At 37.1% G+C, this 18,702-nt stretch overlaps 1 protein-coding gene and 1 long non-coding RNA gene across 2 annotated transcripts in view; both read right to left on the reverse strand.

The window, feature by feature from the left end:
• Window positions 1-935: 935 nt before the first annotated feature.
• Window positions 936-13,924, reverse strand: LOC135300034 (uncharacterized). Its single transcript, XR_010361902.1, has 2 exons — window positions 13,841-13,924; window positions 936-2,178 (listed from the first exon to the last, which is right to left on the reverse strand). It is a non-coding gene; the product is annotated as an uncharacterized LOC135300034 (long non-coding RNA).
• Window positions 13,925-17,496: 3,572 nt separating this feature from the next.
• GRXCR1 (glutaredoxin and cysteine rich domain containing 1) overlaps window positions 17,497-18,702 on the reverse strand; it is a 38,895-nt gene continuing 37,689 nt past the window's right edge. The window contains exon 6 of the mRNA XM_064419333.1: window positions 17,497-17,676. Within this exon, the coding sequence (XP_064275403.1) occupies window positions 17,497-17,676 (180 nt within the window). The remainder of the gene's footprint in view (window positions 17,677-18,702) is intronic.

Consider the following 18,702-nt stretch of genomic DNA (forward strand, 5'->3'; position numbering starts at 1 on the left):
GCATTTATACATTTGTGCTTTTTGTGTGTGTGTGTGTGTTTCTTTATTTCACGGTGGAGGCCTGCTCTAGGTTTGCTGCAAATACCAAGAACTATTCTCCCTCAAGACCTCTGTATACTGAGGATGAAGAAGTTATCACTATTCATTTGTGTACTCAAGTCATCCAAACTGGCAGTATCTTGACTGATTGTGAGTTTATAATCAATCTTCAAATGCTGACCTTCACATCTTGTTACCATGGACTAAGGGTAATAAAATTCATTTCCTGCATGGATCCTGTGTTAGTGCACAATGTTCTTTAAAACCCTACAGTGAGTTTCATGAGAAGTATCTTCACAGTATCTTTGGCAATGCACAAGCTTACACAGACAAGAAATGCTGGTGGTTGAGCTCAATATAAGGTAATTGATACCAATTAAAGCAGTCAACTTACTTCAGAGCACCACTAGCAAAAATTCAAGTACATGACTTGGAGAAAGGAAGGAGAAAACTAGAAGACTGTTTCTCTGACAACATGAGGAAGAGTATAAACCTTCTACTGTCACATTTGTTCTTTAATTGATGCAATGTTCAACCCATTTCCATTCACGTGAAAGAGGCAGAATATCCAGGCCAGCTTGCAAATGGCAGAGTGCCTCTGATATCTTCCCTGGACTCTGTGAAGAATTAAAAAATCTTCTACATATGGACTGTCCTGCAGTATATCTGATTTTGGTTGAGGTAAGTGGAACAGGAGAGTCTGGGGAAGAAAAGTAAACAGATTCATCTGGATGAGAGGATTAAGGCTCTGAAAATACTGGTCATAAAGCTGTACAGCTAAAGAAAAAGTGTGTTTTGGAAATGGCTTTGAGAATGGGAGATTGAGTCAGGTATAAAGATATGTGCTTCCCAGAAAAAGGGACAAAAAGTCCAGAGTGTGTAATTGTGAAAGGAAAACATTAGAGTGCTCAGGAGATGTGAGATATTGTGAATATACAGAACAGCCTCTGTTTAAAGGTTTGCTAGTATGAAATGCTGGTGCTGTGGCTCAGTTAACTGAAAAAGACGACTTTTTATTTTTCCTTGCATGCATAAAACAAGAAAGTAGCTGCTTGGGGGAAAACCAGCACATTCCTAGTTCTGCCTGCTGCAAGCAAAGATTCAATGGCTAATTGGGCTTCCGAGGATGTGAAACACACCAGTGGGAAATTACACTATGACAATCATGCTGCAGGAACACAGCCAGCTCTGAAACATCTGTCTTTTCCCAAATTTCGCCAAAGCCAATTAAATTCCCTCATAACCAGCTGGTCCCAATGTGACCACACACTGACTCCGTCAATGTATGCTGACCTTTTTGTGCTGGGGCAAGGCAGTTTTCATTTCCACCCCTCTCACACAACTTGCACAGCAATATCAGTCCTGCTCATGTGGACTTCCTTCACTGAAACGCCATTGCCTCCAGTGTAACACCAAAGCCGTGCTCAGATTGTCTTCAGTCTTCCTTTGTGCTTTACTGTGTGATCCAGATAAATTACTGTGCACAGCCAAAACCACCTGGTTCTTCCTGTGTTGAGTTACAGTTGTTATATTGCTGTCAGCATCCCCAGGAAAATGTTTGATAGGAAGCACTTTCCTGGTGCTCAGCGCCAGCTAGGCCTTGGTTTTAAAATCAGTTCTGGGCACATGCACCCTCCTACTCACAAAAACAAGGGCTGGACTGACTGACCAAACCCCAATTAACACCATTTTTCACTTCAGCTAACTTTCTGTGACTTTTTGGTGGATTTCTGCTGGTTAAGGTCACTTGCCCTTTGACTTGTTGTCTTTTCAAAGGCAGGTAAAAATCATTTGCAAAGGTGCTGCTGGTCATTTTATTTCCTAGAAGATAGCAAAATAGTCAGTATAATGGCTCTGTTGTCTTTCTGCTCCCATGCATCAATCAATTAAGATCACACAGTACAGAAAGTCTCATAGCATGGCAATATTCAATAAGGTCATAGTTGATGAAGTTGTTAACAAAAATGCAAGTGAATTTAGTCTGGCAAGAAATGAAGCTGTTTAAGGCAAAATGTCCTCAATTCATCCCTTAGGATCAGCAGGTTTGAAACCCAACAGGTTTGCTTTACTCATTGGTGTTTCAGTGGCAATTACAGGAGCCCAGTATGCCCAGTACTTTTTGTCTTTGAAGGGCTGTGCCTGGTCAGAGCAGAGTTTGGTGGTGAAGGGAGGAAAAAAAAGGAACATAAGTAACAGCGCTGATTTGAAATTAGGGACAGAAACAACTTTTTCCTCCATATAGGAGAGACTAAAGTCATTGAATGCACCAATCTGATCAATTACTATTAAAACATTTATCTGATATGAATTTTTCTTTGTTGCCAAATGAAAACTGCAGTAGCAGGGTTTGTTTTTACAGGGGGAAAATAAAAATTATCATAAATATGTTATTCCATACAAGCACATTTTATTTTACCTTTTCATCTGTGGTCCATAATATCACCGGTGATGAATATATTTTCACGCTTTCTCTGTTTACAATAATTATTTTTTAAAGAGAGACAGTTCTACCTTGATAACTTCCTACATAAACTCATCAACTTCTTTATAATCTACCACATCTTCCCAGAATACAGAGATGCCCCATGAGGATAAAATTTTAGTTCGGTTCTGTTTTCAGAGTCAAGTCTGGAGGCAAAATAATCTCTGTCTTACCATGTCATGATCAGTCATTTTTACTGGACTCTTAGAGACCACAGAAAAATTATAAGCTCATATAAATATAACATTATTTGTAGATATTCTGGTTATTTATTGCATTATCTCCAGTAAATATATTTAACATCAATTTTAAGGGATGATTCAGTGCCCTAAAGAGCATGCACTCTAAATATGAGAATGATGATGTATATCAAAGCATTAAAGGGAAGGCTTCAAGAGGTCCATATGGTTGCTCATGCTGTAATTTTTATTGTTTATATCTGTATTCATACTTATAAATGCTATACCAATAGTATATCTGTTCATATATATATTTATGTACTTATCTATAATTAATATACCCATGTCCTACTTAAGATACCATGAGACATGATTTCATTTTGGAAAAAATTATATGCGTATATTTGCAGTTGTCCAAATACCATAGATTCAGTCTTACATTTTCAAACCTGTTTACATCATCCAAATAATCATGAGCATTAAAAATTTATTTTAGTTCATTTTTGCTAGCCTAAATGCAGTAATATTTTCATGGTTCGGAAGAGAAAACACCACAACAACAATTTAGTTGTTTGTTTCTCTGGTTTGGAAAGGCTTGGCTCACTGAAGAAGACTATTTCTTTGAAGCAGTCTCTTTTAAGCTATGGTTTAAAAACACCAGAGAAAAAGAAGTAGTTCCCTTTTGAGTTTGTTCATTATTTATCCCTTTAATCTCAGTCAAAGGTGCCTCTCTTTCTGTGTAACTGCTTGTGAATGAAGGTCCTCAGCTACTGCTGATGCTCACCAGATTTCTCCTTGACCAGTGGTAATGTTGTCTGGATTGTCTCAGTGTAATATATTTCTTGTGAAAAAGATCAGTCCTTTTCCACAGGCAGCTAATTATTCTTGGGACAACATAAAACCACTGCTCCAGAGCTGGAGGCTTTGTCCTCCACTTTTAACCTTATGGTGTCCTGAAGATTTTTGGGGACAACATATTCTCTTTCTTATTCAAACAGAAATTGTTTTTTTTTTACTGTTACTGTGCCTTTTTTTCTTATGATTCATTTTTGATCAAAGTGACACAAGCTTTCTAAGTAACAGAATAGGGAAGCAGGGAATTGTGCTGCCAGCAGAGAAAGCAGCAGGCAAGTAAACAGATCTTTCCCTCTTACATCATGGTACACAGATTTAGCCCTCAAGAAGCAAGGGCGGCTTTGGGAAAAGAAATGACAATTTTTCCATCACAATAAAAGAGAGTTTGAAGGTAAGCTTACAGAGCTGAATTGCCTGGGACAGAAACTACTGGGAGTGCAGAAAACACTCTTAAACAACCAGCAAGTTCAGCCAGTTTCCTGCAGATGTTTTGCTCTTGTGCATTTTTTTTATTGTCAGAAAATACAAAAATATGACAAAAGTGTACTGTAACACTGTGTAAGAACACATCCATGGTATCACGAGGTGTCTCAGTGTGACCACAATTTTGCCCAACGTGTGAGCAATATAGTCATTAAGAAGCTTTCTAACCATTTTAAATTGCTTCTGGTATCTGTAAAACTCCTGACAATAAAATGCTTTCAGGAAAGAAGTTCAGTGATAATATACAACATTTCCCACATGGACATCTACCTACTCTGCTGGGTTCTCATTTACAGCAATATTAGGAAGAACATTTTCCTCTGCTGTCCTCCAGGTGCTGTTTTCATCAAACTTGTGGTATCACTGCTTTCTTGTATATTGTTGGCAATATTTCTTCTAATCCCTGTGGTTCACTGCCAGCACTACAAGCCATGTATTTCTTACTTCCAGAAATGGCAGTCCTGAAGTGAAAGTTCCTAGCACAAACCATACAAAGGAGTTTTTGACTCCGTCTCCACCTACACGCAACTTTGTGCTTTTCAAGTGAGGAAAATCAAACATGAGGCACTCATAAGAAATGGTGCAGATTTAAAAGAGGCATTAATCTCCATCCTGCCAAAGACAGGTTCTTTCCTACCTTTTCTCCACCTTAATAATTGAGGACAGTAATAAGAAAGCAAAGGGGAGCACTTCAGTTCTCTTACGTCCTCACTTTGGACTTTTCTGAAAGGGGTTTGGAGAAATCCTTCAAGATGTGCTCAAGCTAAAGATACTCAACAGCTCTGCCAATAAGCCTGGATTTGCCAAAAGACTAAAGTGAGAAGGGAAGGGCAACTTTGAACTTTTAGAATTTATTAGAGAGGGGTTTATTATTTTTCACTTTCTTCAAGCCTCTAAACTTACATGATATATCCCAAATAATCATTTTAGTTCTGAAATGAAATCTCATCTTTTGCAATTAGGATACGATCTCCTTTTTACTGTGAGCAACCAATCAAGTGTATTGTCCTACTAGTAAATCCTATTTTTTTGTAATTTTTTTTAGTTCAAGAGGATAAAAAGTAGACTTTGCTTGTAATACCTACTTATTTCACTATGTTTCAAGGATTTAGCAAATGACAAATTATTCATTTTCATTCCATGATTCTTACTATGTTATCCCTGAGGATGGCAAACTAGCCAAATCCCCAGTATATTGTGAAACATTATTTTTGATTTCTAGGTCTGTAATAAATGTGTGCCAAAGCTGACAAGGTGCCTTAAAAATTGAGACCAGTGTTAGTTTGTTGGGTTTTTTTGACAGTCAATATTTTATTTGCCCTACACAGACATCATGACTTGCTGACATAATGGCTCCAATGTGTGTCGTATTGCCGAGGCTACATAGTTCCCCTGTGTCATATTTCAGATTGATATACTGGGTAAAGTAACAGGCCAGAGCCTGCTGTAAATTCAGGTGCTATGGCCATGTGAGACAAGAGGTGTGAAAGATTTAAGCAGAAAGTATTTTCTTCCAAGAAAATACATATAAATATTTCGGGACAAGGATGCAAGGATTATTTGCATAGCTTTGACATATGAGCTATGGTGCTGGGTCACCAGGAGCCCTCTCAAAGGGGACTTCTTCTGCTGCATCATTAAAATTCAGACAGCTCATCCAACTTGTGATCTCTTGTGATATATGATATGCACTTAAATCATGAGCTTAGAGCAGCTGAAATTAGAGAGAGCAACCCCTTAGATAAAGAGAGGTGGAACCAGCATCTACTTTTCATCAGGAACTTAAAATCCAAAGGAAATCATCATCACTACAAACCAGGGATGGTTTCACTGCCTGTTCAGTCCTGCTCATCATACTTCTCATTTGCAGCAATCTCCATCTTACTTATGTGTATAGTTACATCATTTAGTGTGATTAGAGACATGCAGTGACAACCTTTGGCTAATCATTCTTCCTCAAAGATATCTCTACCTTCCCTAGAATCAAATAACACTTCTGGCCCTTTGGTTGTAATGCCAATTACTTTAGGATTGTTTTAAAAGTCTTTCAACATCACTTGTGCTGTGCCAGAATATCTGTTGCATTTAATCCAGAAGAAGTGATCTTTGCATGATTACTGTGTGCAGGTTTTTTCCAGCAATATTTTTCAGGATTCCATGACCTTTCCTCATGAAGTAAAAATAGACCAACAAATTACTATCTCCAGATCAAATAACTTTGAAGGCATCTAGGCAACATTTCTGCCCAGTCTGTTTTATCTACAGCTATTACTAAGGTCTCAAATCCTTTCTCTCGTTAAAGAGCTCAGTGCTGCTGAAAATCTATTCTAAAACTATTTCCAAGTCCAGTTGCTGTAGATCTCCTATAGTAATACAAAGTTTGCAGCAGAAGGTACAGTGCTAAAAAATAGAAACTTGCTAGAAACTCAATAAAAGGCTGCATGGCATAACTTAAAGAAACTACAGTATCATGTATCATATTTTTTTCCCATTACAAGTCTGGCAGTCTCTGTCTATTCTGGTTTGCCTAACAGACTACTTCTAGTTTAGGGCTACTCTACTCAGTCCTTTCCTCCCCAGAAAAAGAAACTGCGCATAAATTAAGTTATATTAAGGAGAAAGGAGATGGCTTCTGGTGTAGCTATTATGAATTTCTTTGCACTGGATGGTGATTTGTTCCAATATTTTAGGACAGAAAGACAAAACTAACCAAACAGCAACACCATATTTCTCAGCAAGAATATTCACAGTTAATATTAGAATGCAACTCCGTTGTTTTTTATTACAGGCAACAAGACCACTGTGTCACCAAAGATGTGACTTTTTAGTGCAGTTGCACATCAAAGCTACTTAAATGCCTTTTTGGAGAATGCTCTTAGTTTCAATGAGCATTTCACATGATCACTGACTCTCAACTGAGGCAGCAATTTCCATTTGTTATAAGGTTGTGATAAATTTAATCAGGTTAATTTTCCCTGTTATTGAAAAAATGAAAAAATAATGGAAAGAAAAAAAAATTCATTCTCATTTACACAAGGAGACTGTGATGCCAGTAATGCTTTGCACCAAAAGAACCTTTCACTGTTCAAACCATTAGGAATTTAACTGTTATTTATGTAACTTTAATACAGGACACAAAAATTTTGCTTATATAATTATCTTAGGTGGATTACTGACACCATAGAAATTAGAAACAAATCAAGGTTACCTAAAGAAAACTGGTCAAAAAGCCAAAGCCAACTTTCACTGTGTACTTCAGAGGGACACTATTCAGAGCAGCAAGATTGATTTAGATTGTCTCATAGTTGCCTTCCAGAACAAAAACCAACAAATTAGAGAAAATTTCATAATTTCGTATAATTCCCAATCCAAGGAGTAATGAATCTGAGCCATTCTGCCCCAGCATAGACCAGAACAGCACTTCTTTGTGTGTTCTCTCAAAAAAGGCAAACCCAGGTCTCCGTGAAAAACTCAAGGTTCTTTGTCATAAAAGAAAGAAAATTAGTGAAGAATATCCATAACATAAAGAAAACCTAAGAACCTGGCAGACACAGTAAAATGTAGCAAGGATCCTTCCAGAACTTTAGAGAGGAAGGTGTGAGGTCAGTGTAAAACACTGTTAGGTTGTGCCACTGAGAACATAGCGGGAGAGAAAGCATTCAGTTTGTTATTGAAATGAGATACATATAAGCAAGAGAAAAGAAAACTGTGAAGAACCTTGTGCAGTGACTAAAAGCCTGGAAAACTACCAGATAAATGTATGGAAAATATTTGAAATTGCATGATTTTTATTACTATGAAATGACTGATGTAAACTTATGCATTTGTGGGGAGACTTTTATTTGTGGTTATTTTAGAGCTATGTTTAAAAAACTGAATATACAGCTCATGTTTCTTCTGGGCAAGCTTTTTTTTTTTTTTAAATTTTACTTAACAGGTTAAATTTCACTAATTTAGGAGCTCAATTGGTATAGTCTCTTTCATCTGAAAGAATTGGCATTTAAACATTTCTAGATTGGCTGCTATTGGAGAGCACTAGAGGTACCTGGCAGAACATGGGACCTTGTGAGAAGGATCGTCCTACAGATGCATGTACTCCAGGATAAATCATTCTGACTGTTCTTACAGCTTATCAAGTAACTACAAGACATCTTTTACTTAGTATATATAAACACTGCTACTGATTAAATATAGATTTTGTATAGGTAAAATGCTCCTCCGCACATTTCTTTCTGAATTGAAGTGGTTACTGAGAAAAGGGAACAGGAAACATACAAGCTCTCATTCTAAACAGAATACTGCAGATTGCATTTAATTTTCTCTTTATTTTCAGGTGTGAAGTTGTTTCTTATTTGAAGCTCTTTCATGAGCCGTAGGTCTATACACACCTACTAGTAGGAATGGCTAAGCTTAAAATAGATGGTATAAAGTAAAATGCTAAAAGAAGATACTTCAAAATTGTAACAAAATCAGGGTAATCATGTTTGGATTGGGTAACGTGATAGGTAGTTGTGTTTATTTTGTGAAACACAGAAACCTTACCCAAGACCTACCATGTGTTCCTAGTTATGGCACAGATTTTGGCCAATTCACAGAGACACATTAGGAGAGGTGCCAATATCTGCTACAGCATCCAAAACTCACTCACAGTGGGCTGCACAAGGCATGGTTGCATTTAGGGCATGACACAATACCCAAAAAAAACACCTCACCTCTGATGAAATACTGCAGTCTTTCCCCAGGTCCCACACAGGACTAAAAGTGCTAATGGGGAATGTGAAGTAGTCTGCTCCAGTAGAGTCTAGAGCAACTCGTAAGTGTTGTGCCAGGAACAGGTTCTTCCACTCTGGGACCACTTTTATTTTGCAATAAAAATGAGAAGGACATGTGGCATTGGGAGAGCAGCAAAACAAATTGCTGAGTCAAATGACAGAAACATTCAACTCCTTTTCTGCATAAAAAAAGGAATAAAAATGAGGCTTTACTTTTCTAAGTTTTGGTTTTAAGTTTAATACTTAGGCCATAGCTGATGTCACTTGTGGTAAATATAATAGTTTCACTTATTCATAATCTTCCTTCAAATGCAAGCAAACATATGAGCAGATTGCACATATAACAAGTTCTAGGACAAAAGTGCAGGAGAGTAGGAAGCTAAAATGTAGTTAGTTAATAAATCTGTATTTGGTTGTTTTCATTTAATAGCAAAATGCATAAACTATTTCAACCCTGAAAGGTGGTAGATATTTTTCTTTCAACTAGATAAAGTATCCAGCTAATGTATGTGTCATCATTAAGTTCCTTCTCCTGCAATTTTTTCTGTAAAAAATTAATTCATGTAATAGTTGTCCTTCACAGATAAGATGCATTTCCTAGTATTTGGTCAATAGAAAAAGTACTGAAAAAAATCTCAGGTTTCTGTGTGAAATGACAAAACATTGGCAGTCAGTCTCAATTGCAACTTACAGGAGAAAAAAGTCTATAACAAGGGCAATGCTCAAAATTTTTAAATTTTCCAAAAAACTGTGGCAGCCTTTATTATTATGAAATGTAAATCTCTGCTTCTGTAGACATAGTCCAATCCTTTTGCACTATCACAAAAAAACCCACTCAGAAAGTAATGGCTGAAGATATTAATAGTTATTTCATGTCACAGAATCAAATGCTGATAAAGACAAATATTACCAAATTTCCTACTAGCATGTCACTGTGGACATTTATCCCTAATAAGCAATGATGACATGGAAAACCTGCTGCTGTTAGGAACAAATTTGTGACAAAATGATAATTTTTCATGTACTTTGCAACACATTTGATTTTTATACACAATTAGATTTTTAAAGTTAAAGCACATTTTATATCTATGTTTAAGTTTTAATTATTTCTAGGTATCTAATAACATCAATAGAGGAAGGAAAGAAGGAAAGTTAGAGGCTTAGGTTCTCAGGTATAAAGTTTTTGGGAAAAACTTTATATTTAAGGAAGATAAATACTTCAAAGAATTTTTTTTTAGGTGTAGAAGACTTAGTGTATTCCAGTTTCTGCCTGATAGAATCTACATGAATTCGGGCATCAATAAAAATTGTTTTTATCTGGAGATTTAGAGACTGTGCCTCAGAGGCAAGCTGGGATGTTAAAAAAGGTAAGTTAAATCTGATTTACTATTCAGAATTGTTGTGCTGGTCTTCTCTGTTTATGAAATAGATTCACAGCCAAGTAGCCCTCTATCAGTTTGTAATTATTACTTTCATTGTCAATATGAAATGCCACCTTAGGAAAAAAGTGCTTCAGGGATTTAGTATAACTTGAAAAAAGCAAATCTCAAGTTAAGCTGAAACGATACTGTCTGCTTTGGCTTTATGCTGTTTCCTTTTAGGTGTATTGGATGAAGACAGTTGGTTACAGTAAGTTAACAGCCCCCCGAGGTGGCCCTCAGGAGATCTGAAGGACACAGGTGACACCAGCTGAGGATTTAGGAGAGAAGGGTAGGAAAAACAACCTCTATTAAGCAGGACAGATAAACAGTTTGAAGGAGAGGGGATGCAGCGAATGACCTGGGATCAAATTCTAAAACCAAGTTATGGCATAGCAAGGTGTTGTGGACCATAATTCATATTACCGCAAAGACAGAAGACAGAAAATGTTCAAGAGAGGACAATAGGATTTGTGAATAGGCCCTGAGGCTATAAATCATACTGTAAGCAGATATACCAAGTTGTCTGAAGGCAAGCATAAAGTGTGGCATGACAAATTTGGCATTATTGAACATTAGATGCACTGCAAAAAGTATAAGCTGCAATAGGAAAGACTTATTGCCATCATAGACCTGATAAAGGAGTGGGGAATAAATGTGGAAAAACATTCCAGGGTTTTCAAACCATATTGCTCATGAAGTATGTCTTACAAGATGAGATTTGGTGGCTGTAAAGAAAGGAGATGTTTTAATTGTTAACTTTTCTTTGATAGAGGATGTGCACATTTAGTTAAGAACACAAGACAGGGAAATTTAGGATCATTATGTTCCAAACTAGCAAAAGAACATGGGATGAGGAAAAAGGCAGCACAGCACCACCTGTCTCAGAGCACTGTGTGCACTGTTGGGGATATCACAAGAGTACAGCATCAAATAGCAAGGAGCCCCCACTGGGAAACTCTGCATCCCACAGAAAACACATTAATGCATCTCTCTAAAACACTGAGGAAGAGGATTACAGACTAAAGTTTCTGATAGGTTTGTCTGCTAATCTTGCTTTGGTTATTCTGGCATTTTCTGAGTAAGAGTCTAAGTAATGGAGACAATAATAATAATACTATTCTACTTATGTTTAAAATTTAGTCCTGATGCTTAATGATGTTCTAGGAAATTTTACTCAGTGGTTATGTTGGAAAGGAAAACTTACTAGCATCAGCTATTACCATCAAGCTCTAACGAGAGGCAGCATGATTTTCTTATAACGTTAAAAGCAACGATTGCAATATCACAAATATAAGAGTAATGATGATGACTGTTAATTATCTTTGTGCTTATACTTTAAAAAATAAATTTTTACTGAGTCCTTTATTTTGTTGGCTGAAATATTGATCTGATGTTCACTCTGTCTGGTTGGATCCCTGAGGCGGTATAAAGCATTCATTGCCTGTGCAGCTCTACTGATGCACAAGAATTAAATATATCATCCCACAGGTTTGGAGGATTTCTGCTGGAGTACAACAATCCTGTCCTACTGTATCCTAGTCCCATATGCAATATGATGAGGAAAGTTATTGTGCAAATGAAGTTGGAGGGAAAAACAGTGTATGGATATTCTTCAAAGCCTCAGATATTGGCTCAAATAGGGGCAGAGTTCTAAAATAATAGTATAATATTGGTACTGGGAGTTAGGTCAGAGAATATTCACATTTAGATGATGTTTTGTGTACTTGTCATCCTCACTCATTTATAATTTACCTGACTTGAAATCAGAGAGAAATTTGCCCATATGTGACAGACAAGAATGCATCCACTAGATTAAATATTTACAAAGTAAAATAGCCACTTTTAAGTGGTAAGTTGATGAGTGCTCACATTTGTATGGTTATCCTTGATGAATTTTTATTGATCATTATTTGCCTACTTTGAACAGATCACAATCAATAATGAAAATAACGACTTGTAGTCAACTCTTCTGACTGGTCATATAACTGTTGCTTGTTTTGTGTTGCCACAACAGGCTTTTCTCCAGATCAAAATATAACTGCCAGCAGCCAAAAGGCATTACCCTGCAGCATACTTCTTTCATATAAACTTCAAAATTTCAGGCCACTAAAAGAAAATTATTTTTGTTGAAATAAACTTCTGATTATTGGGACAGAGAAGAGTCTTTTAAATAAAGCTTTGTTTGCAATAAGATTTTTTTCCATCAGTAGCAAAAATATGAGACCTCAAAGAGAAAAGAGCAGTATATGTCTTATTGCAGTGTGGTTTTTCTTGAATGGAAAACTTATTGGTTTTCAGAAACCTTTTAACTCATTTGAAACCAATTTTTCAAAGTAGAGCTGATAAGCTAGAAGAAGCTTAAACTGCAAGTGCTTTTTCACAGTCATTTCCTTCTAAAGCAATTATTTCCTGATTCACTGTCCCTAAGCAAATTAATGCTAGAAGAAATTGGATTAAACAAAGATTTAGTTCAAATAATTTTTACTTTTCAAGTTATTGTTGGATTACAATGTCCTTTACTATCATCTTTAAATTATTTAAAGTAAGCTAAGCAGTCTTAATTCTCCTTACTAAATTATTTAAGGCATAAATATTTCCTGTTGAATGCTTTTGTGGTCAAATAATATATCTCAAGCTAAGAGAATAAAATTCATTTTAATGCATTTATACAATGGCAATAGCTAGGAACAATACCTGAAGTGTCTTCCATTAGATAGTCACTCTTGAAAATTGTGGAACTCATGTCAGTAAGAGTCATTCCTTATTTTCATTAATAAAACTCAAAAATTCTTAAGGAATTCTTTTTACTTTTTTTCACAGGACTCTAAAGTCAAAAGCAGAAAGCTTTCTTACAATGCATGCTTTCTTACAGGTGAATTTACTTGTCTTATTTCAAGACGTATCAGATCCTTTTCATTCATTATTATGAGTTCACAAGCATAGGTGAAATAGACCACAGAGTGAGGGAACATCTTGGAGAGCTTCAAGACACCACATTCTTACTTTTAAAGGGGAATTTGTACTATACAGTATACATTTATACAGTGAAGCATTAATTACATAATTCTATATTTCACTGCGCTTCACTTGTAAAGGCTACAACCAGCTGACCATGAATTTAAATCAGTAGGATGGTTCCCATTGATTTGACAGGACCATGACTGATGTCAGAAAATTTCAGAATTAAGTGTGGAGGTCAGTAATAGCTATGCCTGATGTAGTTTTTAGCTCCAAATAAAAGGCTAAGCTTATTTTTGCACACATAAGACAGTCTGTCTGTTTAAGGTATCTTTAGAAAGAATATACCATGGAAACAGAGCTTGAATGGAAATCCACTCCCAGATGCATTATCTCTTATTGAAAATGCCCACATTTTTTCCCCACAAAAGTAACATCTATTGGTATGCTAAAAGAGCAGATTACTCCCCAACAGAAAAAAAATCAAGTGCAAAATTAAATAAAATTTACAATCCCTACTCTTTTAGTGCAAGTGAGAAGATAATTACTCTGAAATAACCCATTATAAAGAAAGAGAAAGAAAACAGGAGGAGGATGAACACCACACTTTATGTGGTACTCACTATTTAGAGTAAAAGAAAAATCTCTTACTCTCTGCTCTGTCACAGCATATGTCACAGTTAAGACAGCCACAACACATAGAGCCTCATCATACAATGACAGAAAGCTTTAACTGTACAGAGTTCAAGCAGCTGCCTTTCCTTAGCCCAACCTTGTATCCCTCTCATTGTTCACACATTGCACCTGTGTGCCCTCTGCTCCCTTTGGTGGTTGGCCAGTGCCCCTGGGCACTCCCTGGCTCATTGCTGTCAGTGCTGCTCACCTGCTGCTCACAGCTGTGCCATCGGGGGTGAGGCTCAGCCACAGCCCCACTGCCAATTACCACAAACTGTGTTCCTACACTGCTCCTATGACAGCAAATCTCTCTAGGGAATAAAAAACAGTCTTATGCTCAGATATGTAGTCCACTGGAAAGAGTGCTTCAAGTTACTGGACTGAAGACTCCAAACTATTCTCTTAAGTTCATAACGACTTTTGCAAAGAAACAGCCCAAGGATTACCTTGCTCTCTCATACTAGCTCTCATATAGGCCAATATGTTGAGCTGTCAGGCAGGGAACATTTACTTGGATCCTTACTTCAGCCTTGCCATGAGGGCCAGAAACAAGAGAGGCAGAGCTTGATGCATTTAGAAATATAAAATTTCCTGTACAAAGATGCAGTTGGATGAGTCTTATTTGTTAGAGCAGAGGAGATGGCTGCTAGCTCCTTGGAAGTAAAGATGCACTACTGGTGTAAATCAGAACAGACTTGCATACCTCATTTTATTAAAAGCTATATTGCTAGCTGCCTGATGAATCTCTTATACTAGAAACCATCATATCTCTCAACTGGCTCCTGGGCGTGCCTTTGTAATGCTGTCATTCTGCCCCACTTAGTGTTTCTAGGATGGCTGGGGAGAGCTGAGAAGCCAGACCCAAACCCTAGCAGAGATTGTAAACAATACAGTAAAAAAAAAAAAATAAAAAATAAAAAAAACCTTTTGTTTTTCACACAGGCTGTTACAAGAAAAATATAGCTGGAGAGAATAAGCTAGCAATTCAGTTGATGAGAGAGGAGAGAAAAAATCCTTTTCTAGTCCATTGACAAATACTCAGTGCCTGCAGAATTCTATGTTTGTCAACATTAGGTGTCCTTTGTCTCTCATAAAGGTCCTTGGGGGGAAAAAAAGATTCTGCAATACTTGAAATTTTGCTCTCATAATTTTTTCCTTTTAAAGAGAACACTAAGGAGGTTTTGCCTTATCTTTGCTCACTGGCATTAGGTGCCTCTGAAGGGTGAGAGCCTTGGCTAGGACACTCTCTAGATTTCTTTGACAGACCCTGGAGATAAATCAGGAAAGAAATGGGCTTTAGTGCATTTGTTTCTCTCTGAAAGGGAAGTAATTTCTGATTGCCCGAATGGCAAGAAAATCAGCTTCAAACCCTTTTTCCAGGTCAATGAAGAAATTTTGTTTTCAGTAAAACTGAAAATGTTTAGCATATTTTCTCAAGTCATAGTAATTTGATCATATGGTGGATGAATGGTGATATGAACCATCCCATCAAGCAATATGTCCTCTCAGGGGTGAGGGCTGTGGAGTTACAGTATCACAAATGCACTGACATTTTCTTCACTAGTAATTTCCCTCAAGAATGTATTTGAGTATGCCATCTGGAGTTCAGTATTCACTACTGTGAATGTTCTCACTCTCCAGATCCATAACAAGTTAAAAACTAAGAAAGTTTGTTTTCATGCATCAGAAATGATGACTTTCTAATCATCAGTACTCTGCTTTATGCTGCCTTTCATTCTGTATCATACCTGTCTGGACTGCAATATTAGCCAGAAATAGATGGCTCATGACTATTACATAAAAAAAAAGAATAATGTATTTTCTTTCTTCTCTTCCTACCCATGCTGTAAAAAAGTAAGCACATCTGCAATTCAGAATTTTATAGCTGGGCTGCTGCTAAGAATCATGGATGGCCTTTGTATAAAATTTAGTCTCTCTCATGTCATGCTGAAGATCCAGATGCTCCCTCTGAGCATTAAGGTAGAATCTGTAGGAGCAGTAGGATTGTACAAGCACTTTCAAGCCTGCACATTCAACATGCAATAGAATATGTATAAATCCCTTAGATTCAAATGTTCAAAGAGATAAGTAAGTTCAACTTTTCCAACTCTTCAGCACCAGCTACCACCTCTAGAAACAGCAAGTGGAAGGGAGGTGGAGGAAAGATGGCTGTCTGATGATTCAGTGAGGAAAGTAAGGCTTCAGAAAAACAAAGGTCTTCAGAGGGCTTGGGTTTTTTTGCAAGCCATGTTTTGTGCTGCTGTGGCTATCCTGGTTTATACCGCAGCTGTGCTGTGCTCAAAAAAGAATACCTGAGTTTTTCATCACAGAGAAATTAAGGAAGATTATATGGGAAAGAGGGAAGGGAAATGGGGTACCCAACAAGAGTAAACAACATCTAATAAAGCAAATTGCACCTACCTTAACCCCAGTCAGCACAACTTTACAAATAATGAGTGAAGAAGCATAAATTGCATGGCTCAATACTTGGTAATGCAGCTTGGGCAGGGTGAATGACTACCAGAGAAGCCTTTTCTAGCCAACACCAATCTCAGCAAGGTGCTTTCTACTACTTGTGCCAGTACAGACTGGCAGCAGGAACATGAGACAGATGTGCAGTGTCAGAATGAGCAATTGGTTGATGCTAAAGTTATCCTGTTAAAAAGTATTCTGTGGAAATGCATGAATGGTTATGCACTTCCAAACTGGAATGTATTCAGTGTGGAGAGCCCACAGTCCATTGAGACTAATTGATAACTAATTCTCTTGGGCTTGTGTTGGGGAAACCCACTAAAATTGGCAAAGGTATTTACAGTACTGGAGTTGTCTGGCCATAGACCTGGGCCCTCCCGGGGAACAGATGCCCTGAAACAATCATGCCAGGCTAGTCATCAAACCTCAACAACTACTAAGCTGAAAAAAAACTGAAATCTCATCCTCAATTACTTTATATGCAATTTATAAAGTTGTCAGGTGTTCTCACTGAATCATTATAAGATCTACTGTGACATATAGAATCATAAAGCTCTGTGATACTACCACAGTTATGAACATCTACTACATTAAATGTTTACTTAACTTTGTCTAACAACAATAATTTTGTAACAAAGAGAAAGCAATACTAAAAGAGAAAGTTGATTCATGTTTCTATTCTTCTGTTGCCTCATAGAATTCTAGACAGAATTCAGCCCTAGTGGCTTTTCAGGGAAGTGCTGTGTGGAACAGTCTTGGACAAGTCCACATTACAAAATCTTTATTCTCACTGAATTTGAAAACAGCACTGCTCAATAATTTGAAGTTTAAGCTTCATTTTGCTGTAATTTTGAGTGCATTACTCAAAACCACATATGACTGCTGATGATTCCATATAGAAAAAGAAAGAATTAATATATGTGATAAGTTTTCCAGACTACAAATCTCTCTACAAGGAAACTAGAAAGATGTATTTTAGAGTTCATTATATGGTCAACAGTTAAAGATTAAAAAGCTCAAATGCTCAAACCAGAAGTATACAACAAATGGATTTTTATTGACTGTTTTGGATAAATTGATTAATTAAAAAAAAAAAAAAAAGCATATTACAAACTGGTGCAGTACCATAAAATTTGTTTGAACATGTGGAGATGCCATTTTTAGCCTGCACAGCTCCTGCAGCGCTGGAGCCCATTCTCATTGCAAGCAGTGCACTTGAGGGCTTTGAAGGAGTCCGTAAAGCAGTTCCGGAACACGGACATCTTGCTCCCATGGCACGCTGAGCACGGCAGGAAACCAAAGCCCCCGCAAGAGCGGCACTCTTCAGGATGCTGGACTCTCTGCTCAAAGAACGAAAGAAAGACAAAAATGTTATCTCATCAACCACCATAAGGTCTAGGACAATGAGGACTCCAGGACAAGTAAAAATACATGTCCTGGATCCCATTTTGGGCAAGACCCACCACCCCATCCCATGGCAAACCACCATGGAAGAGCAGTAAGTCTTCCTTTTCCTTTAGCCAGATCCACATGCAATGTGAGAGAGGCTCACTGCTGGTTCATTGGTCACTTAATACCTCCATCTAATACCTGCATTTATACTTGCCAAAATAGCAGGCTGAAGGATAGCTTGAATGCATTACTGGGATGTTGTTTAGGTCTAGATTAAATCTAGGACGTATTGCAATGCTTGAATCCAAACTCCAGGCAGTTTATGCTGATGTTATGTTCTCTGTGCTGTACATTAAGACATTATGACTTTCAGCATTTGCATGCTCATGCTGAACACATGATACCTATTACAGTTAAAGCTGATGATATCAAAAAGCCATTCATAGCTTCTGACAAGCGGTACTCAAGGAAATAAGTGGTGTATTCAAATTTATGGATGTAGAATGCTGAAGCTTTAAGAGTAAAGAAGAAAGATCATCAATGTCCAAGAGTTATACCCAGAGAAAATTTCTTCAAAGAAGGCTTGAGGCGTCTCAATTGTCCCGATTCCCAAGTAAAACAATAAATTTACTCTATTTTTTTTATTAGATTAAAGACAGCGGTGCATAGAAAAAGAGATTTAAAAGACACTTTAAAGTTTCACTTGCTGAAAATTTGGCTAATTTATTTAACAATTTCCTTAAAGTTCAAATCAGAGAAAGGAAAGGTATGCCACTTTGGGTACTTACCACCACATCTTTTAGCACTGCACTGCTGAGTGAGGACTTTGCAGATTTATTCACAAAGAGCAAAAATCCATACAATTCCTGCTACTATTAGTCTGAGGAATTATGTACCACTAAAAATTAGTGACAAATTATTACCAGAGCACAGTAAAATACCCACAGAAAATGTAGTACCTGGAGCACCATCAA

The sequence above is a fragment of the Passer domesticus genome, chromosome 4, assembly GCF_036417665.1.
Source record: "Passer domesticus isolate bPasDom1 chromosome 4, bPasDom1.hap1, whole genome shotgun sequence".
NCBI classification, from domain to species: Eukaryota; Metazoa; Chordata; class Aves; order Passeriformes; family Passeridae; genus Passer; species Passer domesticus.